Raw genomic sequence first — 24,845 nt, 5'->3', positions numbered from 1 at the left:
ACTAGATGGTGGAAGAAACGGTGAAAATATAATAACCCAAATGTCCTTTTCAGGCCACTCCAGTGCCTCGAAAATATATATTTGTTATCTTTGCCATATATATATATATATATATATATATATATATATATATAGAGAGAGAGAGAGAGAGAGAGAGAGAGAGAGAGAGAGAGAGAGATTTCTTTGTCTGTGTCTATGTATATCCAGTTATAAGTCCCGTCCCGCCATTTAGCTTTATTCCCATTGTTTAGCTCAATTGAGGTCAGCCCTTTGCCACATTGTTACCAATGTTCAGTACCATTACGTCAATTCCAAGTGTCGCTAAACAATCACATACCCTTGTCTCTATACTGTCCCAATACTTTTTGTCACTCTATAGTCCCATCGATGTTAAAATTCCCCCATGTTCAAGTCCCCTTGTCGCCAGGGTACACCCCCCTCAGTTTAACATTGAAGTCCCATTGTCGCTAATGTATCCCCTATTACTACTAATGAATGAATTACCAAATACATAAAATGTATTTTTTTAAAAAGTATCGGCTCTTTTTTACATTTGACCTCTGAAGTTCTGGAAGTAAAAATAATCCAGTGGAGCTAGCAGTTTTTTCAAAGGTGCACATATGGAGTAAGGCCAAGCTGTTTACTCTATAACCCATATTACACATACACAAAAATAAAAGGAAATAAATGTTCTTTGAACAATACCTAAGATATACGAAATATTTTTAAATAGAAAGTATAACCAGTGAGAAAACCCGGGAAAATTATTTTCCTTTAAAATTCTAACCCTATGCAAAACTCTAAACTGTAGAACACCACCTTCAAAAACATATGAACATATATGCAACTGTAGTCACCGGAGATGAAATTCAGTTTAAAGCTGTCAACATTTATCCTGACGATGGTCATTAGTTTTTGTCGTTTGTGTTTAAGATAAATTGTATCATTATATATACGTAATGGGTCTAACTTCAGGGAGTTAGATCAGCTGACATCCTAACATTGGAAACGGTTTCACTCCACTTGTCGTTGAATATCTGCTTCAAAGAGGTGTTACCAAGCCCTATTATGAATTGTCATATAATTATGCTAAGGGTAAAGTAGAAATTGCTCGTTGAAATGACCATGATGTATCAATGTCAATTCGAAACCACCTTGGAATCATCGCACTAACACGCACTCAAGCATTGAAATCAGCATCAATTGCGAAAACACTTCGGGATTGTTTCTACAACGGCGGTCACGTTCACAAATGAATAATTTACACCAACAATGACTCAACTGAAATAAAAACTATCCCTAATGGTATTCAGCAAGGATGTATTTGTTTGGATAACAGTTATTTAGCACATACGATAGTTAGAGGCAAATGAGCAGGCGTAATCGGTCTGTTTTTTTATTTTTTTAAAGGGCTCTGAAGCACCAGAACGCACAATCAACGGAAATTTAAGTAATCCCGTAGCGGAGGGTTTCTTTTATAATTGTATGACAATTGTACAAGTAAGAAAGAGGTATTGCCTAGATGTACGCGTGCGTATTGCGCCTGGGAGAGATGAAATCAGACAAGGTCTGCGTATCGTACCATTGAACTATTTGGTTGTATCATTAATAAAAGAACTACGATGGACCTTCAGTTTTACCGACATGAGAAAGGAATCGATGCGGAAAAACAGCTGCGAGATGAAACTGCTAAGAGAACCTCACTGATCATGAAATAAAAACGCACGTGTTTGGTCGCAGATGCCATTTGCGATCTTGCCACGGCAATGTCTGTTGGTCTTGGTGTGAATGGAATCAGGGCAGCAACAACCATTGTAGGTGTACCAACTTTAATTATTATTCAAGTTATGTCGATAGTAACCAGTGTCTCTGGTGGTGCTAGCAAATTATTTTCGATACGATTGCATTCACGACTACGTGTCTATTCAGAATTGCTTGCTGCAGCTCATGGCAGTCTCTTTACGATCAGTAAATTACATCCGGATTCTATCGAAGATAAAATATTCATTGAGACCGGGTTTGAGATCATTCTGGTAGAAAAGGAAAATCACAGAAAACTATAAATAAGAAAGAACAAGTTAAAGACGAATAAACAACAGAAGTCTGATTTTTCGATCAAATCATCAGCTGAATAAGCCACGTTGTCTGGGCAATATCGATTGAAACCTTATGCAGCCTCAACATACGTGGATGCAAAATTTGAGTAGCAGTAAACTACTGTTGGGAGGGTCTCCTTGGGCACTGATAGCTGGTATAGACTCTACCACCATGACTGTTCGCGCTCGGAGATAATTAAATTGCTAAACATGCATGGGCCGATTATGGGCTAGACAAACGTCTTGGGGGTACATGCTACAATGGGTGTGAAGGATCACAAGGAGCCAGAAAAGTTAAAACATACACTTTGCTACTACTCATCCTTAATGGGATTTTCCTTGTAAGGGAGACAAACAATATTGTCTTATTACGTCACGAAAGCGTATCTGCGTATAGTAGTTGTGCAGTAACGCCACATATTAACTTGCGACCCGTAGCAACAATTACCGCGTGTCATAATGTATGGCACATGTAGTACTTGATTGTTTCGTATGATTTGCCGTGGTGATAAGTATTTAATCCTACATTATCTCACACTATCTTCGTCACCATTATCAGATCGGTCATGAATGTATATCTGCCTATGGCAGTCCATGTGGAACATCATTTTTGCGTACAAAAATGTGGGATATTTCAAGATCACGATTGTTGTGGTAGTGGATGGTTGTCTAGCGTGAAACATCGTGAACCAGCTCCCATTTGACAACTGATTGGCAGTTCTCAAAGAAAGTACTTTTGCTGTCAAATGAAATGGTCCATCTTCCGTTTGATTTATTTTTAAATACATGTGTCTTGTCTGCACTACCCTCATTTCTACTATTTTGTATGGTATTCGTCTGTAATGAAGTTGAAAATGGTACCGATTATCACTCTCTGTTGGAAAACGTGCGGGCTTGAAATGGCAGTATATCAAAAGGAGTTTATTGTTTTCATTACTTTTATACCCAAGACAGAAAAAACTTAAAAGATTTTTTTTCTCAAAAAACAAAGGACATAATTTAGCCAAAATAGTACAGAAAGAACTTTGACATGAAGTTTTACGATTCTTTAACAAAAGATAATGATGCTTCGCCAAATATGAAGCCCGTCACAAAATGAAAAAGGTCAGTTAAATAATGTTGATAACTACGTTTACGAAAAACTAACATGTATCCAGTTATATATATATATATATATATTAGGGCTACCTTGCTTGCAGATTATGTGATAAAATAGATCACAGCAATCTCATAGAACCTTCAGCATTGTACAGCGCTCTCGCAGACAACTGGCAACTGGTGGCACAGTACAATGGAGTTAACAGAACATTTACGGTAAGTGACTCAAATGAGGAAAATTCCGCAGTAGTTTTGGCTGATTTAAAGAACTCTTGTATGTGCAATTAACAAATCAGATATATATCCTCATTCATCACTCGTGTCTGGATTTGTGTGTAAAATATATCACACTTATTAATGAGATATCAGAAGGAAAATTTTAAGTGTTCAGTTTCTGGAACCAAACATTAAAAATGAGGATTTTAAATTCCCCTTAGCTCTTATTAAGGCATCCAGTTGTAGTTGATGACGATGTGGTAGAAGGCGGAAAAGTTGAGGATTTTGATCTTTTTAGCTCATCACCCAATGGCTTCCATTTGAAATACCAACTGTAAAATTCAGTATAGACTCTTTTGCGTAGCGTCCCACATACCATGTTTTATCAAGTAGTTGACATAGTTTTCTTACAGTACATTCTTTCAAATGAATACTGCAACAATGTAACGTTTTGTTGTGAAAGTGACATGTTAGGTTACGTAAACATGGATCGTCTACTTCACTATAGCGGGTACTGTATCAAACAATGCTACATCAAGCTCATTGGACATTCTGTGTTGAAAAATGTTTTTGACTGTGTAAAATGTTCTGTTTATTCGGACTGACGATTGGTCTTTGAATTACAGTTTGTAAGAAAAGTATAATCTTCTTTTAAACGTTAAAACTATTTCAACCTTGTTTGGAACTTTCTGTACGCAGTACAATAGAAATGTGCAACGTCTTTCAGAATGAATGAAACTATTCGTTCTTCTTTCTATCCAAACAATTTCCACTGAAATAAAAACTATATAATAAAATGATTCTCAAATGGAAAATGATTTTAATATTAAAACGATGAAGATCGTTGAATTGTGTCCAGCTTTTGCCAGCAAAATCTGGACATTATTCAAATCATTTCATAAATTCAATATTAAATCATTACCTATTTGAGATCCTGGATGTATCACATATAGATTATCTATAACGTCACGTTAGTTTTAAAGTAACAGTAACTGTCAGGGTCCAACACGTTTCAAATTTAGAAGTTAGACTGGTTGTTTTATGAACAGTACTCCTTGCTGAAATAATGGATATGTTTACGGGAAATATGTGTAAAAAAAAAGGTCATTCTAAGTAGAAGACAATTGTTCCCCTTGAATTCAACGAATGAGACCCCATAGGAACTGGACACGAGATTTTTAGGTCCCTGTGAATATGTTGACGCATATCGATGTTAGGTTACGTCTTATTCATTGAGTCCTTAAAGCCTACTGGCGCTAATTCTGTAAATTTATTGATTGATTGCTTCCACTTTGAAAAGGGTACAACTCTGAACACAACAGAAACTACAATCAACACACTATGTGGCATCATGACGGACAGCTCGCGGGGACCATCTATCCAGAGATATGCTGACGTTAGCAATCTAATCCTCGAAAAGTTTGGAAAGAAGTGTCTGGATTACAAATACCAGAAACTTATCTCTGAAATGAAGCAAGAATCTCTCGACAGCAGCGTGGCGGAGGGAGGTAAATCGTACGGGACGCTCTACAAATATTATGCACTTCTGAGAGTGGTGGGTGCAAGGTGAAGTTATTTACATTTGTAACATGCACAGTGGAGACAATGTTGGTATACCTCTGTGTTACTTTCATGTATTATGGCTGAAATTTCTTTGGATATAGTACTTGTGGGAATTGTACATGATCTAAGCACACAGCTAACTAAAATTACTGCTCCCTTGTTCTAAACAAATCAGCCTAAATTTGTCCAAAGAATACTATCGTTAGCCGTCATTAAAATAGGGAAAGTGAATTTAGTCAGACTAGACAATACCAGCTTCTGAAAGTGCAATGAATGAATTGCGAAATATTTCAAATGTAAAAAAAAAACATTAAAAAGAAACGTTATCGGCTCTCCTTGTTTTACAATTACCTCTGAAGTCCAGGAAGTGAAAATGACCAAGCGAAGCTACCAGTTTTTAGAGAGATGTACATCTGAAGTAAGGCCAAGCTGTATACCCTATAACCTATATTACACTCATCAACCATACACCAAATTAAAGAGAAATTAAGGTTTATTTGAATAGTACTTATGATATACAAGGTCTTTTTAAACAGACAGTATAACCAGTGAGGAAACCCGAGGAATTTCCTTTCTTTAAAATTCTACAAACTACTAAACTGTAGAGCGCCACCATATGAGCATCAGATGAAATATTTACTAACGCAATGCACAATGGTTCTTAGTTGTCATTGAGAAAAGTTACGTTTTGTAAGTTGTGAAAACATGGTCCTTTCGGTTTTTTTGGTGTTTATAAACAAATTTCACATCATCAGCGCAGTAATAGAAACATTGTGCGAACTTTGGTATTTTTTTGATAGTTTAGTTTTGTGACCATGGACCCCGGTCTAGTAAAGTTCGACATGATTTACAAAAGTCTGAATTATGATTTCAAATATGTGAGTTGTTTTTAATGGGATTATTGTTTCTTTAGCTCGACAGTGGATATATCAATCGTGCACAGAATTTGGCTGGTTTGCCGGATCTGACAGAGGCCAGGTGCCGTTCGGTCCATACTTCGCCCTACCCTTCAAGTAAGAACCCAGACTCGGCAATAATTATCAAACACTACAAAAACAATACAAGACTCTGTGTGTGTGTGAGTGTGTGTGTGTGTGTGTGTGTGTGTGTGTGTGTGTGTGTGTGTGTGTATGTATGTAAGTATGTATGTATTAATCATTAAGAAAATTTGCACGCTTTGTTTTCTCTTTCTTCAATATGTATTTGTTCCTATCAGATTGCTTTTGTTTTGACGCCGTTCACAGCACACACCAGCAAGTACGTGAGAAGAAAGGGCGCACATGATCTTTAAACTCTTTGACATTATTTTTAATTATTTTTCATTATCTAACAACCTTGATAATTATTTAATTACAGTGTATTTAGCATAGTCACAAAATGAAGTTTATTCAAATTCATGCAAAATTTATTAGTGCATAACTGTGTTCTTTTTGGTTAATGATTCTAGTTTCATGCCAAGAAATTGGATATAGCCAACTAACAATAATATAACGCATTTGTTTTGTAGTTACTCATGTGACCAGTGTGCATCTCTGTTTGGACAAGAATACTTCTGCTCCCTAGAATATGAAACGGATGATATCAACCGGTATTATGGAGGCTACAGAATGCAGCTGAGCAATGCTGTGTTCCCTTCCGGGACTAACGATCCCTGGTATCCTTTGATGTTCAATGGCTCGCTCCCCAATCACGCAGAGCCTGTAGTTATCCATGGTACGTCTGGTCAAGTCAGTTTTAAATATGATAGCTTACCTTGCGCAACTCAGAAATACCCGGTAATATTTAATTTAACCCAGATAATTTGATATCTCTATAGTAAGTTACATTTGAATATAATGTTTTTATTTACTACTTACAGTAATAAAAACTGGGACAGACAGACAAAATACGTGCTACTTTGAAAGGTGTTTCCTTTTCTCTGCTACTTTCTTTACATCATATGGCTGTTGATGGAAGAGAATAAGATAAAAACAATCTTTCCGACTCACCATGCACAGCCACAACCACCGATAACAAGAACAAATAAACAACTGCTAATTCTACTACTACAGTGAAACATGCATGGAAGAGTGGCCTTTGAGTCCGACTCAACCTGTCTCATTATAGAGAGACTATTATATCGAGGTTTGTTTTACATGGGTTATGTTTTGTTGGATTTTGACAAATGTGCGTTCTTACAAAGATGACTGTCTTTCAGAGGCCTCTGTTAGAGAAGGTTTGACTGTACTGTTGGTACTACTACTACTACTACTACTACTACTACCACTGCTGCCTTTATCATCATCATCAATTACAAGAACAACAACAACAATTTAGTTTCCGCAAGATAATTTTGGCGGGAATTTTTGCATTTTTATGTCAGATAAGATGTATGGCTTGATGGAGATGAGACCACGACAGATTTATTTTTCATCGTTCTGTTCATAATAAAAAAAGAGTTATGGCCCCTGGGTACCCATCTTCCTAACAATCATTTCTACTGAACATCCTTAATACGGACAGCTGGATTTCGCCTAGGCTTCGTATACACCACACCCGTTTCTAAGATACAAAATGACACGAAAAAAAATAGAAAAGGAAGAAGAAAACTAAAAGGAGTGAATTGCGTGGTTAGATATTGATCGATAATGTTATATCTATATATGAATTTACCTTGAAGGGGATCAAATGGAATGGTTTCACGGTATGGTTTGGAAGAGTAATGTCCCCTAATTGCCCATTCTCCTATCTTTGGTTTCTATTCCAATTTCAACCAAATTTTGTTACACATCTTTAGATTAATAAGACCTACGATGAGTTTAATCTTCTGCAATCCGCATGATCGCTTATAAAAGTTATGGCCCCTGATTTACCGCCTCTCTAAACTTTGGCTTCTGCAGCTTAACTTAGCTACGGCTTGTTGGATTTCAACGAACTTTGACGCGCAGCTTATAAGATCAGAGAAAAAGTCAATGCCCAGTATATTGTGTCATCGTTTAGTGGAATTATAGTCCTTCATTGCTCCTCCTCCTAAAATTCGTTTTTGCTGAATAATCTTTACCAGCGATTATGGATTTCAACCGAATTCAGTTTCAGTTTGACATTGATTATCACAGATTAGTTTACTTTCACTCGTTTGATTGTTGTTGCGGTTATTTATTATTATGATCATTATTATTATTATTATTATTATTATTATTATTATTATTATTTCAACAGGGACGGCGCACTGTGCAGACCTTTATCCATCGTCACAGAATGATCCACCTCAACTCAAGGAGGCCAGAGAGAGAACAGCAAATATGATCAATACATGGATTTCTTGAAAGTATATGAATAAATAAATAAATAAATAAATAAATAAATAAATAAATAAATATTAACTACATAATATATTTATATGATTTTCTTTAATTCCGATATGCATTTTCAAGCTTCTGGTGAAATTATAATATTTTGTACGATACATTTTGGTGCGAACGGTCGTAGTCTTTTCCATTTCCTTCAGAAAGTTACCTTCTAGTGTGTGTTATTAAAGCTTTTTTGAATTCTCTCTCTCTCGATCGATCGACTTTATTTTCTTTCTCTATATGCAATGGAACCTCTTATATCCCAACATCATGTTCCTAGTGAATATGTCCTGATTCACGAGTTTTCCAGATTAAATTAATTAACTTTATGTTTCATCTTAGGAGATTGTGTTGTCGCATAGCGCTTTAGATGTATGGTCTCTGATTGTGTTGATCTTCGATGTACAGTCGCCCACTCAAAAGAATCACATTTACCAGACCATCTGTCTATTTGTTGGGGGTGGATTCTGAACGATTGCCGTGATAGGGAAGAGCATGTCAAATATAAATCTGCTTTTCTGTTGGTGAGTCGAGTAATAAAGAGCCACACATATTACGAAAAAGTAAAAAGGAAAGGTTACCAGAGAAGATCTTTCGCCAAATATCACGCACGATATTCCCTGAGGACAGTACTTTCGGTACTTTAAGCTGATGTTCCATCAGCAACAGTGCACTTAACGCTAACGTTAATTAACGTTGGTTGTCTTTGGGTGCTCTGGGTAGCCCCAGTGCTCAAGACCCTCTGGGTGCTCTGGTTATCCCCACTGCTCATGTCCCTCTTCTTTATATCTTAAAATTATCATCTGAAGAAGAAATCGAATTTTCGTTTTTGCCAACTTTTTGTAGACTAGCGCAAGTACCATGAAATCACTGCAGACAGTTTCAAACATTAAAAGTTTTTTTTCGAGTTATAAAACTGGAAATAATAATAATAATAATAATAATAATAATAATAATAATAACAATACTAATACTAATAATAATAATAATAATAATAATAATAATAAAGAAGAAGAATTAACTGTAATGTGCATGTTTTTATTTGTGGTTTTCCCTTTCCCCCATTCACTGCCTGTATGTAAAACACAACCAATCCTTCTACATTCAAAATAACTGAATGTAAAACTTACGTTTTATTAAAAACTGAAGACGATTAAAACATCATATTAATAGGGTAGATGGAAAGTAATTTTTAAGCTAGAGTTTTTTGTTGTTGATGTAAAAGTATACTTAACATTGAAAATTAAAATCAGTGTGTTGCTGATATAGTAATGTGTGGTGTTTAGTTATACCACTGTTTTCCAAACTGCATTTCCTGTATCATGGAAAGCTTTTTCCAGAATGTCCTTTGTTAACTTATGAAAGTTTTGATAGCGTTTAAAAGCAACATATTCACAATACATTTTTGCATAACTGTTTAACATATAAGTTAAAAGAAATAATAAAGGTGAATTTCATTAAAGGCAGGTATACACAATTTTCAAAATGAACACGTGTGGGCTGGAATTACTCCGGTTTGATGTCAATTTTTGGGTGCATTTACACCCTTATGCATTCAAATACGAACGACTATTTGGTTTATTATCTTTGTTGTCCCTGTTCTATCTAAATTACCACTGATCCACCAGGTGTCTGGCAGCAAGATATAGCAACAGGTAAACATTTCATACAGTGTGTGATAGAACTAAAGCCTGACAATATAGGGACTAGGGTCCCTCTCTATCTCTCTCACACACACACACACACACACACACACACACACACACACTTTAAGCATGGAGTGAAAACTATATAAACATGTACCTGGATTTGCATGTTTCATATGAATATATGAATTTAACATACCAAGTCAGGTGTTCGGATTATACATAATACAGTGAAATCCCTCAAAACAAAAGTTTTGAGACCAAATTTGTTTTCTTTCATTTTATATCAATCATTCGACGACTATTAGCCGTAAAGATAGCATTAATCGTGTGTGTGTGTGTGTGTGTGTGTGTGTGTGTGTGTAATCTATGTAGCCACTTGGTTATGGTTCCGCACGCTGATGTTTAAACATATCCTATCCTGTACCATATATGCAGTGACTATCGATCGGTCATACGCAGTGAAATACCAAGGTGCTGTTTTTAAATTTATTAAATGGAGGAATTGTAAACTCGAATGAAAAAGTTGAAAGCTATTTTGTAAACAGATATAAATTCCAAGCTGATACAGAAAATTATCTTTCTGCATGAATCATGTTTTAATCACCTGTACACGTTATATCCAGGTTTTTTATACTTTTAATGTCTTTGCACTTTGATGTTTATATTTTTGAGCTGAACAATTAATAAACTGTTTTGTCAGTCATAGGTCCAGATAGTATTTGTATTCTGCTTCAATACCGTGTTTTGCTTATCTTGTGTATAAATGTTTACTTTTGGGGGGAAAATATATTGACTCCTCTATCATTTGTAACATGTATATAATGCATTTTTTTGTCGGTTGTCATGGTAATATTATTAGCATGTTCATGTTCTCGTTTGCGTTTAAATATGCTGCGAATGCATTCTTGTCTAAACTCTATCATACGTGTTTTACATTATGATTGTAAAATGTCTCTTACATACATAAAGCGATAGAGAATTTTTTAGGTTGTCATGACTACCATTGTAAAATAAAGTTTTTCGTGTCTCTTTAACTTGTATGCCTTATGTGAAGGTAAAACGTGTGTACGAATTGCCTCCTTAAAATCCTTCACAGTACTGTTAATTTAGGGGACGTCAGAGAATCAACCATAAAAGGAAAAAAAAATACCATTAACAGTATTCATGTATATGTAAGGGTTTACGGGCACGTCAGCACAATACTAGTTATAACGTGATGATTTCTTAAAATAGCATGATAAAATATTGCTACAAAATGTAAGAAGAAAACCCATCCAACATAAATGTAAAAATTTGAACCTTCAAAATGTAAAGATGTTATAATTCTGTAAAAGCCATATACTGTATAAACAAATAGGTGTATCCAGTATACATTCAGCAAAGCTCTATCGTTATTTAAACCTCACTTATCTGTCAGTTTGAGAAAACAACCCCACTTTGACAGCGCCGATGTTTAGCACTCTGCAGTAGCCCGCTACATACACAGCATCGTATATATACTAGCGTTGATTTATCAGAACAACACATTTGAATGAAAACATTGCTATCAACATTTGATCAGAAAGCAATACATTTTCTATTGCTATCCGTGTGACCGGGACATTGCCATGTACTTCCAACGTTCTTCAAGAGAAAACTCAGCTTTAATATCAAAATCACATACGAAACTATGTATCTATATCGATGAAAAAAATCACACAAGGAGAGAAATTCCAGAAAATTTTATGATTCTGATTTGCTAAGAGCAAACATAGATATTTAAACGTTCTATGAACTGCCATTGACTTCCTTGGTCAAGTGGATAATATTTTTGTGCTTTGTTTTAATATATGTACCCAAAAATATGGATCTTTTTTACCTCACTTGTGTATTTAATTTGTATGATTTTTTATGCTTGGTCGCTGATTGCGGTATTACAGTTGTTTATAAAAACTGGCCCCTGCCCCCTAAACATATAAAGAGCTTTCCTCTAATGGCTGTCCCTGTCAAGATCCCTAAGTAATATATATATAGTCGAGCACGGTAACATGTATTACGCACGTGCCGCACGAGCAATGTAAGCGTCACGCAAAAATATTATGGTGCGCAAAACACGTCACCTTAATAATGCTGGAATCTATGGTGGTGTAGCCAAGCCATATCTGGTATTTCGTAACTCTCTCTCTCTCTCTCTCTCTCTCTCCATCTGGAATTAATATAGAAAATTCAAAATTCGGTGTTCGTGTGTGTGTGTGTGTGTGTGTGTGTGTGCGTATGTATGTATATGTGTGTGTGTTTGTGTGTGTGTGCGTGCGTGCGTACATACATACATACATATGTGGAGTTTTACCATACGGCAGCATACTGCTGTCTCTATTATGTCGCCATTAGACCTCATACGACGATACGCAAGGGGGCGTTTCAAGCCAATTCTACATCACTGAACCCGCAGGGAGAACATTTTATTTTAGTTTTAACCTGCCGTGAATTTTGTTTTGATAAGAAGGAAAGCAGTACACTTCTCTACAGTCACCGTACATTGATTTAATTAATCTATAATGTTCATTCTAAGTCAGCAGCTTATTTACACAAATAGGAAGTCATCTTGTGAAGCATTTATTTTCGATGCGTTATGTAAGAAATATATAGTCTTTGTAATCCATAAAGAATCATAATTTTTTTTAAATATTGTCAGTGGCGTCACTCGGATTGGTGTCACCCAGTGCGGTAGCTCATGGTGTCACCCCCATGGTCCTCCTTCCGTAACAGACCATACAGAATCCTTAGTAATGTCATTTTGGTGTCACCCCCTCTGATGGTCTCACCCGGTGCAGTCCGCACCCCCCGCATCCCCCTAGCGACGCCACTGCTGTGCCTGCTAGTCATGTATTTAACTATGATCGGTTATCCGCTTATGAAATCCGACTAGACCGAGCAGTGTGTGCTCTGTAAAATTTGCAATTTTTCATTTTGGTGTCACTCCTCTGAGATGGTGTCACCCGGTGCGGTCCGCACCCCCCGCATCCCCCTAGCGACGCCACTGAATATTGTTTATAAATAAAAACAGCATAAATTTAGTATGCATATAAGCATGGCGAACGACCTAATTGGACTTTGAAGCGCTCTAAATTCTGAGGGTTTTTTATTTTTGTTTTTATTATTATTATTATTATTTTCAATACATTAATTTAACACGTTTTTCTAAGCCACTGTCACCATCTATCTACTAAGTTTTGAAAAACATCAACTATAAAAATTATAAAATCTATTAAAATAAAACGACAAAATTAGTATTTATTTTACCATCACAATATTAGCCATCGAAAATTGCAAGCGGATCAAAAATAAATCAATACCAGACACCAGTGTTTCTTTCTCCACGACTGACACCCGACAAATAGGAACTTTGTAACACTTTAAAAAAATTAGATGAAAAGAATCAAAATGTAAAATGTGCGATTTAATCGATGCCTAAATTTAGTGCCAAATAAATATGAACTTCAGATTTAAGAAATTAGCAAGCAATGCTAGTTATATTTGTCCTACAATTTAATTGAACCCTCTCTTGAACAGAGGTATTGGTCATATTTTGCGCGATAAAAATCGATCACACCGAAACTAAATTGTACACAGACGTGACATTTTTAGAACTACCCTAAACACTGTTATTCAATTAACAAATGCAGAACAAAACGTGTCATGAAATTCTGGCAAAATCAGTTAAACTGGATTGTATGGACGACAATAATTGGATGTAAAATATTTTCTTCGTATTTAAACAACTTTTCCATAGTTAACAAAAATCGATTTGCTGGTTTTGTGTCTACTATGAAATGCGAAAAAAATGTATCTGTGTTACTTTTATTAGATTCATAATCGTGTAAAGTTTTGCAAATTCAAAAGAAAACAAAAGAAAAAAAGCACAAACTTTATTTAGCATTAAATCGCAAAAGCAATTTATGCGTGATGATGCAATCATTTCTTGCTAAACAAAATTATAAGTAACTTCGTCATATTAAGTGTTAAAAAATATCAACTTTATTCACCATAACGTATATACTGTTTATTTTCTGACCTTATCTGTTGCGCAATGAAATTAAGAGTCGGTTTGTGCCTATGGTTTGTTGTTTGTTTTGTTTGTCACTGTTTTGAAATTGCCTTTGACTAAGATTCAATAAAGTCCAAACACATTAAAATACTAATTTGTAACAGAATGTTAACAACATATAGAGTATGGTTGTCATTTCTTTATTGCTTTGTCTTGAGTTGAGAAAGGTGCTATCAGGAACATGAACTCTTCTGAGGAGATGTCATAAAAAGTTTGTATTTGTGAATAGTTTCTTCCCTTTAATTGCAATATCGCTATCATCACACAACGCCCTTAACATAGGTGACAATATCTCGTTCATTATTTCTTTTCGTCATACATTTTTATTTACAACTTAAAGACAATTTACTGGATAACAGTGATGACATGCAATCGCATTTGCTTTTGTCTTTTCACCGGTCCACGTGTTAACGTTACCTTTCGCACGAACAGATTATTGATTTTATCCGACGTAGATTTTCTCGTTCTCTCTTGCACACATGTACACAAACGACAAAAGAAGGCTTAAGAGATATAACAGAAATTTCAAAGAAAAACAAATAGCAATTAAAAACAAATAAACAACATTTTAAAAACAAATCAGTAAATCTAAATTCTTAAGGAGTTATTTATCTCGGAATCATTACTAATCAATCCATTAAAAAAAATAACGCATTAATTCAATCATTTAAAAATACTAAAATCATCTCCAAAACAATTGAAATTTTACATTTCTGTTTTCGATATCAATTCAGTGTCCCTAAGAGTATGAATAGTTTAACTAGGTCCACCTTCGTTCTAAGTTAACCATTCATAATATCCAATTTAATATTATTGTTGTTGTATTCGTTTTAACGCCACTTTCAGTGCTAGATGTGCTATAAATGATGTCTAGTCATGGTGGAGGAAGTAAATGGGAAAACCCCAGTAAGAATCATCAACCCACGGGAAGCTACTGGTAGCTTTATCACATACTCACAATGGCCTAGCATGAGACTCTAACTCAATCGCATTGAGGTGAGATTCCAGCGATCGGTGAGCGCTTGAAATAACTCGACCTATCGGGGCCTCAGGTATGGATGGATGGATGGATGCATGCATGCATGGCATGTATGTATGTATGTATGTATGTTTGATGCAAACATGTAGGCACGTTGTACCCTTCGCGCTTAGGTTAACTCTGTGTATAAGAGAGAGAGAGAGAGAGAGAGAGAGAGAGAGAGAGAGAGATTTCCAAGTATTTCAGAAGTGGTCCTTCCAATTTAATATCGTTAGTACATCATTTGTAAAGAATAATCAACTCTGGTAGACTCATTAGCATTATATCACTGTGTGTGTGTGAGAGAGAGAGAGGTGGGGCTGAATGTTCAGTCATTTAATAAAAATCACGGAGAACAGCATTAAGAATACAGTGAAATAAATGACTACGTTGAAGTTGCAGTCAGAATAAAAAGTATCGTTTAAATTTATTATATTCTTTCGCAGAAGAGAGAGAGAGAGAGAGAGAGAGAGAGAGAGAGAGAGAGAGAGACTCACAAAGAGTGGAGGGAGAATGGATTGACCTCGATATCTTCGGGATAGATAGATAGATAGATATGTATGTGACTATAGAGCTATTTTGTACTTAGTACATTATGAACATCTAGTCATCCATTTAATCTACTTTTCATCCGATGGTGAAGGACACCGATTAATTAAAAACATCTTTACCTGGAACTACGCGTAAACTGAAGCCCAAACAAATGTAGATGTGAACCCTTCCCGTCCCCCAACAAAACCCCAATCAAAGCCAGTTATGAAATATAGAATGCGAACAATTACTTCCTGTCCATAAAGATAAGACAATGTGATAATAGTGGTGTTATCATGATGATGATGTTCATATTGGTGGTAGTGGATGGTGATGATGAAGACGATGATAGTAGTGAAAGGGGGCACCCTACGTACAATGGGAATTAGCATTACAGAACCCCTTGGGACAATCTACGTACAATGGAAATTTAACATGGCGAAAAATCGTGGGTCAATCTACGTACAAGGGGAATTTAACATGGGATTTTTTTAAATTTTTTTAAAAAAAATTTTTTAAAAAAGGGGTAGGCAATTCAAAGGCTATCTCTTTTCGAGATATATGGCTGGCCCTGAAAAGGGCCTTTGGGTTTTCTTCTGCTTCTAATTTCTTCTTTTCCTCCACCAACTTCTTATTTTATCTCCAACACTCTTTCTCTTCTTTTTTTTTCTCCTTCTCTTCCTCCTCTTCTTCTTTCTTCCTCTTCTCATTTTCTTCTTCTTTTTCAATTTTTTCGTTCCATGTTCTTATTCTTATCTTTTCCTCTTCATCCTCCTTCTCCTCCTTTATTTCCTTCATCACACCACTAATCTTGTCCTTTGCTTTTCTTAAGTTGTTAATTTCCATCTTTACACGATGGGGACTATAGGAATAATGGTCTTCAACCAGTCTTATTAGCATCTGTTCCATTATTCCTAAGTTGTCTAAAACGTCTTGCAAGGTTTGTATTTTGTCCATTTGGTTTGACGCCATCTTCTTTTTATTCTTTGCAGAATGGTTTGAACAACTAATACTGTGGGTTCTTATACGAAAAGCGCGGACGTGAAGGAAAACATCCCCCTAAAACATAAAATGGTTAGTTAGTTAGTTAGTTGGATTATAGTGGTTTTCGTTCTTTTGAACATGTACCACTTTTTTATTCACGCACTGCGTGATTTTTAATTACTCCTGGGGGAAGGAAAACGAGCCTCATCCTCCAGGCTTTTATGTACTCAAAGAGTACTTTTTAATTTAGCCACTCAGGTGTAGGACTAACTAGTCCTTAACAACCTGACTGAAAGGCTAATAGACATGAGTGGGAATAGTCACACCACACACTCGTGTTTCTTAGTTGGATTGAAATGCCCCAGGTGTCAAACCAAGCAGTATGTGACTCCCGCCACGATTGGTCGGCAGCGATGACGTCACATTAGGACACCCGGTCTTGTGGCATTGACGAAGTGGCCCGCTTTTTTGATATCATCAATTGCCTTTCCCAGTCCGATATTCCGGTAGACAGAGCCTTCCTTTTTTCCACTCTGTTTAGGTGGTGCAGGTTCATCAGCTTCATCGCCGCTGGATGATGATACTTCCAGGGCCGCTGCCAGCGTGGAAGTTTCAAATTCTTCAGTGTCGTCTGCCAACATTGCCTGGATTTGGCTGAGTATGTTAGTAGAAATAGCTGTGGAAGCTTGATTTAAAAGTTCAGCCAGATGTTCTTTAAGAGACAAGGAGACGGTTAGGAGTATTTTTTTTTTTTTATTTTATTTTTTTTTTTTTTTTTCGTTTTCTTTTTTTTTTATTCATGAATTCCTTATTTATTTTGATTCCCTATCTTATTGGTTTGGAATGAAAACTTGTTTTATGGTTGTTTGTATGTTATTATGGAGTCCTGTTTTAATTAATTCCTATTTTCCTATTTCAATTTTTTGTGGCCTTAATTGGTTTTTATTATTCGGGGTATGAACGGCTGTGTCAGTTTGTGAACCTACGAGACCTAGCAGGCCGTCATAATTCCCAAACAGTGATTTTGTAATATTCGTCCTTAACTGGTTTTTATTATTCGGGCTATGAACGGCTGTGTCAGTCTGTGAACCCACGAGACCGAGCCGGCCGTCATAATTCCCAAACAGTGATTTGTTATATTTTTAACTGGTCTTTGATTTACTTTCTTAGATTTTTTTGAGTAGATTGGATTCGTGTATAAAACTTATGATATTTTTGAATGTTAGATTAATATTGGGGTTTGTGTTCATCAAGAATTCTGGGTATGTTGTAGGGGATCCAATTTTATGCTGTTTAACTTTAAACTTAGCCCTTTCTTTTTCAAGTGTATGGCAGTTGTTAAAAATATGCTCTATGTCTTCTGGGACCCTGCAGTGGTAGCAGTTAGGGTTATGTGGTTGTGGTCCTATGTACTGTCCGAAGCTGTTAGCCAGCTTGGTTTTGCCCGTGAGTATTCTATTTATGAATTTTTGTTCACTGCCTTTTGTTTTGGGTGGTTTCCTATTTCTACATACTTCTTTAATGATGGTTTTTAGTTTCCTGCCTTGAGTGCTTGTGTTCCATAATTCCTGCCATTTATTATCAATGAGGGTTTTAGATATGCTATTGAGTTCGCATATGCTATAATCTAGGTTGATGTGAGTGGTTTCGTTTAGTTTTTGTTTAGCTGTTATATCTGCCATATCGTTACCTGGTATGTTAATATGGGATGGTATCCACATAAATTCTACTTGTAAGTTATTATTGTTCAGTATTTTTAACAATAAATTGGTTTGCCTAAGATAGTTTTCTCTTGATTTGGTGTTGTTATTAAGTATTGAGTTTATGACGCTTAGCGAGTCACTTATTATTACCGCTTGGGGTATTTTGTTCTCTTTGATCCATTTGAGTGCTTCAAGTATGGCCCAGAATTCAGCTGTGTATATAGAGCAGAGGTTAGGTAGTCTTCGTCCTACTTTAATGTTAAGTTCGGGGATTACGTAAGCTGCTGCTGTTCTGGGTGGTTCTGTAATTTTGGATCCATCAGTGTAAATCTTAATGTAGTTGCAATATTTTGAGTTGATTTCTTCTGTACAGATTGTGTTTAGTTTGAGTTCCTGTTCGTTTTTATTGCCATATTTCGTAATGAGGGTGTTAACTGTGGGGTTGATATTTATCCATGGTTCTTTGTCATAGTGATTTGCAATTTCTGCTTGGAGTTTGTCTATAGGAAGTTGTTCAACTAATTGATGGACTAATTTCCCTGCTGGTATGTTTTGTGATAATTTAGTTCTAAAAGGTATGTTGCATTTACATAAAATGGATCTTACCTAGATCATGACCAAACAACGCGCGGACGTGAAGGAAAACATCCCCTACTTTCTCATTTCATATAATATAACCCTAACTATACTCTCTACATACGCTAAGAATCAATAAATAAATCCAAAATCTACTATTCACACAAACTTACTTCAGCATTTACAAACACAAACTCACAAACACATACACTTCCACTATTAATAAAGAGTTAGTGTTTATATTCACACTAATCTACCTACACATTGACAAATGGATCGTTATTTCTTTTCTAGAGTATTGGGTAGCCCTGAAAAGGGCTATTTTGTTTGGAACTTCATGGACACCTGGTTAATGGTGGCACCTTCCAGGCCTGGCGCCACATACACATCTTATCCCCCAGTTACTTTTTACCTTTTGGGGGGAGAGAGCAGAGGCAGGATATGTCGCTTCAGAATCCCAATTTTCACTCTCTGGGATTCTGAAATTTTTTTCTTCTCTCCTTTTCCTCCTCCTCTTCTTTATATCTTCTCTCCTCCTCTTCTTTTTTTCTTCTTTCCTCCTCTCTTATCCTTCCCTCCTCGACAATGGCTTCAGCGGCCAGTTCATTTAATATGCGCCTGGCATATTCCAGATGCACATGAAGTTCCAACAGTTTCTCCAGTCTCGTGTTCATTTTTGGTGTTGATCAATCAACAAGGGTAGCTGGACTGCCGAACGAGTTTCAATTTATACTGAAAGCGCGGACGTGAAGGAAAACATCCCCTAAAAACATAAAATTCATCTTACCTAGATCATGACCAAAAAACAACAACGCGAGGACCTAAAAGAAACACTCACTCACTTTTTTATGCTACCCATCACTATTATAAAATTTTTTATGAATCACTTCAATAGACTATTTACATATGCAAAGCAATCCAATCTAACCCCAAATTTACACCTCAAACAGCCCAAAAAAACAAACATCATTTTAATCTACTATCCACACCATCCTACTTTATCACTTACAAACACAAACACAAACACACAAACACATACCCTCACAATATCTTAATAAAGAGTTAGTGTTTATTTTCACACTACTCTACCTACACACATTGGCAAATGGATCGTTATTTCTTTTCTAGAGTATTGGGTAGCCCTGAAAAGGGCTGTTTTTTTGTTTTGCCATGGCATTCTTTTTTTAGTTTCTAAGAATGCGATGTCCTCTGAGGATAGACTTTCTGGCGATAGGTCTGCTTCTTCGGAAAGAGAAGAAGAATTCTTTGGTGTCGATACGACAATCGACAAAGCCTCTGTCAGCTTCAGGTTGCTGCTGCTGCTGTTGCTGTTGTTGCTGCTGTTGCTGCTGTCTCTGAAGTCTGTACTTCTCTGTCCATTCTTCTTTCTCCCTGTTCATTTCTTCTCTGAAGAGCTCTTCTATCAGGTCTTCAGTGATTTTTAACATTCTCACATTCTCTATTTCTTCTGGCTTCGGTATCAGACTGTGTCTGACCCTATGCAAATTCACGTAGGCTTCGTTGAGCTTAGCTAGTTTGGAGCACATCTTCTTAGGAGGATGAGTCGACAATGGATGGCTAGACTGGGAACAACCCGGTTCTTAAAGTTAAAGCGCGGACGTGAAGGAAAACATCCCCCACACGGTTTTCGAGCCGCAACGTTCAATGAGTGTCATGAGAGGGATAGTAAGAAGTCAAAGAGCATCAATCCAACATTCTTCTAGCTAAACAAAAGACAAAGGCATTTTTTTCTAAACACAACATTTTTTATTCAAAAATCACTTAACACTAAACAACAACATTTTTAACAATAATCCAACACTATAACATCAAACAATTTTTTTCAAATCACTAACATTTTCTTCTCAATGGACAATCTACTTTAAACAGGGCTGACAACGTTGTGAATGAAATTGTGATTTCCACTGTTGGAAATCATTAGGCCATTGATGGACACTACGTTTCCTAGCTTGAGACAAAAGATAAGCATAATGGTCACAAAACCATCGATCTACTTTTACATCGTTTCTAGCAGAAGAACGAGGATCGAAATGAGTCACTAAATGTTCTAAGGAATAGCCCAGGTTGCGATGATGCAGAAAATACACACAGTACTGTCCACACACCAAGGAATCTGTGCCTTGTAATTTCACATTATTGAATCGGGTGGTTTGAGCATTTCTTCTCATAAAGTCGATGATATCGTCTTCCAAAGGGGGCAATCCATACGAATCGAAATATTCCACACAGCCTTCTTGAGGAAAGTAGACGGCTACCCAGTGGGTTCCTGGGAGATGACTGTCGTCCGTGTTGATCACGTAAGCTTGATGGTCTTTAGGTTTGCGATGAGGGAGTTCATCTTTAGCACAGACGACGGGATTCCAAGAAGACGTATACGAACTGTGGTTCAAAAGGTAATAAAGTTCCCAGGTATCCATTTGTGTTTGTTTTCTTCTTCACAGGTAATAATAAGTCGTCAATTCGATCCTGACTTTTTGCTTGAAAATGTCTGACGAATAAACGGTTATTCGTTCTGTTTCCTCACTCTGATTCAGGAGAGCTTCGATACGATGGATCTCTTGAGTGGTTAATGGTGGACAAGAATGTTCACGCAAGTCTTTATACCACTGGTGCAACACGTCTTTGTTCGAGATGAGACTCCAAGCTTCGTCCAGATACTCGTCCAATTTTTCTTCTTGACTTAACATCAGGCATTTATCGTGTTGAATTTGACTGGGATGATCGTTTTGACATCCATAACAATTTTTCTTGATCAATTCAGTCATTTTGTCGACCAAGTGTTTGGCAAAACAGCAGACTAAATGGGCTTCTTGTTCTGGCCATCTCGACTTCATCATGACAACTTCTTCGTCTTTGTCTTGAGATTCTTCTCCTTCCACGGTCTCCTTACATTCCATCTCCAAAGTTTCTCCACTAGGTAAAGAGGGATAACAGTCTTCCATGGCTTTCTAATAATCTAGAATAACTTCTCTCAAACTGTTGATTTCTATGGTATTATCGAATTCTGCATACAGGATGACGTTCACTGTCTGTTTCAGTTCTGCTGCAAACTGAAGTTCCACACGAATCTGGCCAGATTTTATAGGGTGGAAATGTCCCTCGTCGCTGCCTTGGTCTGGAGTGAAATCGAAAGCCCACAAAGCATAGCCTCCTGCATATTCGTCGTAATCAATGCCGTGACTGGTGTTGGTTCCTAACTGGCCGGTGGCTTCGTACAGGGACAAGTACGATCTCAAGTAATTTTTGTTGGCAAAGTCAGGTTCGAAAGGTCGGGTACACAAGGTCTTGCCATCGCGACTGATTTCGATTTTCTTCACGTCGAAGTGATGAAAGTTGAAAGGATTTTCAGCGAAGGCTCCGTTGAAGGCTGCATTCGAGACCATACCAAGGATCAAACGTTTGGGTAACTGTCCTTGGAACAGATGATCTTCGATCATGGAATGCAGTCCAGCAGAAATGGTGAACGTTTTCACTTCCACACGTCGTATGGGATACTTGGCGGTCGTTCTGCTCAACGTCTGACTGATGTCATTTCCCACTTTAGGTAACACTTCCACGCGTCGTACGTAGAGTCTGGCATCCATGATTTGGCTTTTAGGATTGCCAGTCTTAGTAGCATCATTATCAGCCAACAAATGGAAAGTGGCACTGCTGCGATTCAGTCTCAGGCGCACATTGACGCCGTTCAGCAAATATTTCTCTTGCAACCACATGTCCAAATGCAAACGATCCATCAGTTCTAAACTCTTTTTACCTGTGATTCTGCTTCGTCTTGCCACAAAGCCGTCATTGTCACCTGCGTCAGTTATCTTAAACTTGCCCGCTTCGTCATCTACCCACAGCACACAGGCATTGAGATGGGTGTTTTTGGCATCTGTTCCGTACGTCAAGAGATTTTCCAGGTAGGCACGGTAAGGGTAAGTATCCATGCTGCTGCTAACCAGTTTGTTGTTCAAGTACAAGTCCACTGAGCTGAACAAGGAATGCATGAAATTGTTGACGGGAGCTATAATCTCAGTGTCATCTACTGCACCATCATCCTTATCTAGAACTTGGACTTTCAAGTACAAGTAACTGCTATTCAGATCGATGTAATCTTCGGGCTGTCCTTTGATTTCAAACTCGATGGGAGCTGAGGCTGTCAATGAGGAGACGGGATGAAATTCCACCCATTGGGATTCTTGCATTGTCATCATGGTGGGGGGCATGGCAAACAGATCCAGTTCCGTCTTGGAACAGGCGCAAGACTCTCGGTGCATCATTTTTTGTTGTTGCTGTGTCTCAATAATCGAAAACGTCTAAGTCTCGAACGGTTCTTCTTTTCTTGGCCTTTCTCGCTTGAAGTCTGGTGAAAGGGTGTTTTCTTCTTCGTCGTCTCTTTCTGCCTTGTCCTTGCTGAATGCTTGACTCGGTAGCGTGCAGGGCATTTATAGGTGTGTCTCGTCGGCCTAAAATGTCTTTGCCCGTTTGCAGCAAGACATTTTTGCCTGCCCTCATGAAGGCTTCTTTAGGGTTTTGTTTGTCGATGATGACATTTTGGAGAAATTCTTTGCCTTGTGTCAGTGCCGCATCTTTCAAGGCGTGCAATCCTCGTGTCACGATCGGTTTCAAGACTGGAGCCACCGAACGAAAGGCCGATTTTAACATGTCTCCTAAACCGTGTCCTCGCTGTCGAGCAACCCCTCGGTACACTGGATACATGACTTACTTACTTACGAGTCGTGAGAGAACCGTTTTCGAAAATGGAGTTTCACCGTGACTTTTCCTTTGGTGAATGGAATATTTTGTCCCAAATCTCCTTTTATAGTAATGTTGACCGTGTCCAAATACGACTTGCTGACCGGCAAATAGTGAGGATGGACAAATTCGCGGTGGACGTGGTAAGTCTTTCCACCTTCCTCGTCAGCGATTGTGGCAGAGTCCACTTTGAAAGGAATGACACGCAGTAACGGCACGGAGGTGTGTCCCACCACGTTGTATTCCACCACATCGGAATACACAAAGATCAAATTCAGTCCTTGGTTCAGTTCTACCGGGGTATGAAAATACTGGCCAAAAGACTCGTTGCTGTAAATGACGGTTTTTTGTTTTAGTGTTTGTTCTACTTTCTTCCTCATCTTTACGTTACCACCCAACATGTCAAACAATTCATCACAGAAATAGAAACCCATGATTTTTTCCTCAGGAAATTTCATCAGGAAGCGACGAGCTGTTTTGTGGTATTCCAGGGTGACAGCTTTGGACTTGAAAGTCTTAAAAGCTTCCCCGAACACGCCATTAAACTTGGAGGCTATGGCGCTGACCAAATGTTGACCACTAAAATAATAGCCTGAGGGAATGAACAACTCATAGTCGATCCAATTTGGATTGACTTTGTTTTTTGTTTTATGGGGATATTTGTTATTGTCATTCATCCACTTTTGCAATGGTTCGTCATAAACTTCCACCGTAAATTTACTTTGATCGTCAATGACATTGAGGACTTGGGTCGGGTGAATCATTTCTACCAAAGCCACTTCCCAATGGGCTTCGTGATCTAAGGGGATGGCCTGAGGTAATTTGGCTGTGTAACAGCACAACGTGTTATTGGGAAACACCTCCATGGAACTGTCACTGGGTAAGGTTAAGTAAAATTGGTTTTGGTGACTCATAATTCCAGAGTTCTGTGGCTGTCCGAGGGGATATTACTGGACGTCAGAGGCGTGTCTCCGCCCAAAATGGGGTTCTGGTTGTGGTTGTTGCAGTGAAAGGAGAATTTCAGGGAGGGATTGGGAAGCAGGTAACCGATGCAACTGCTCAATAAAATGGTCCACAATTGTTTGTCTCCTTGTTGCAAACTCAAATTGGCGATGGCTGCCCCGATCACACAATACACCACGAAGATTTGGCAGAAAAAGACGATTTGCGTTTTAGGCACACGTTCTCCACACCACACCCACAAGGGTTGTTTTTGTAAATCTTGCACAGAAGAACT

At 37.5% G+C, this 24,845-nt stretch overlaps 1 protein-coding gene across 1 annotated transcript in view; it reads left to right on the top strand.

Moving 5' to 3' along the window:
• LOC149799418 (putative serine protease K12H4.7) overlaps positions 1-8,278 on the top strand; it is a 35,228-nt gene extending 26,950 nt beyond the window's left edge. The window contains exons 6-10 of the mRNA XM_089957071.1: positions 3,296-3,410; positions 4,711-4,918; positions 5,887-5,986; positions 6,481-6,686; positions 8,172-8,278. Of these exons, the coding sequence (XP_089813197.1) occupies positions 3,296-3,410; positions 4,711-4,918; positions 5,887-5,986; positions 6,481-6,686; positions 8,172-8,278 (736 nt within the window). The remainder of the gene's footprint in view (positions 1-3,295; positions 3,411-4,710; positions 4,919-5,886; positions 5,987-6,480; positions 6,687-8,171) is intronic.
• The last annotated feature ends 16,567 nt before the right edge of the window (positions 8,279-24,845 follow it).

Source organism: Sinohyriopsis cumingii, chromosome 5 (assembly GCF_028554795.1).
Source record: "Sinohyriopsis cumingii isolate HCF-2022 chromosome 5, ASM2855479v2, whole genome shotgun sequence".
NCBI classification, from domain to species: domain Eukaryota; kingdom Metazoa; phylum Mollusca; class Bivalvia; order Unionida; family Unionidae; genus Sinohyriopsis; species Sinohyriopsis cumingii.
This window is presented reverse-complemented; position numbering and strand designations above follow the sequence as displayed.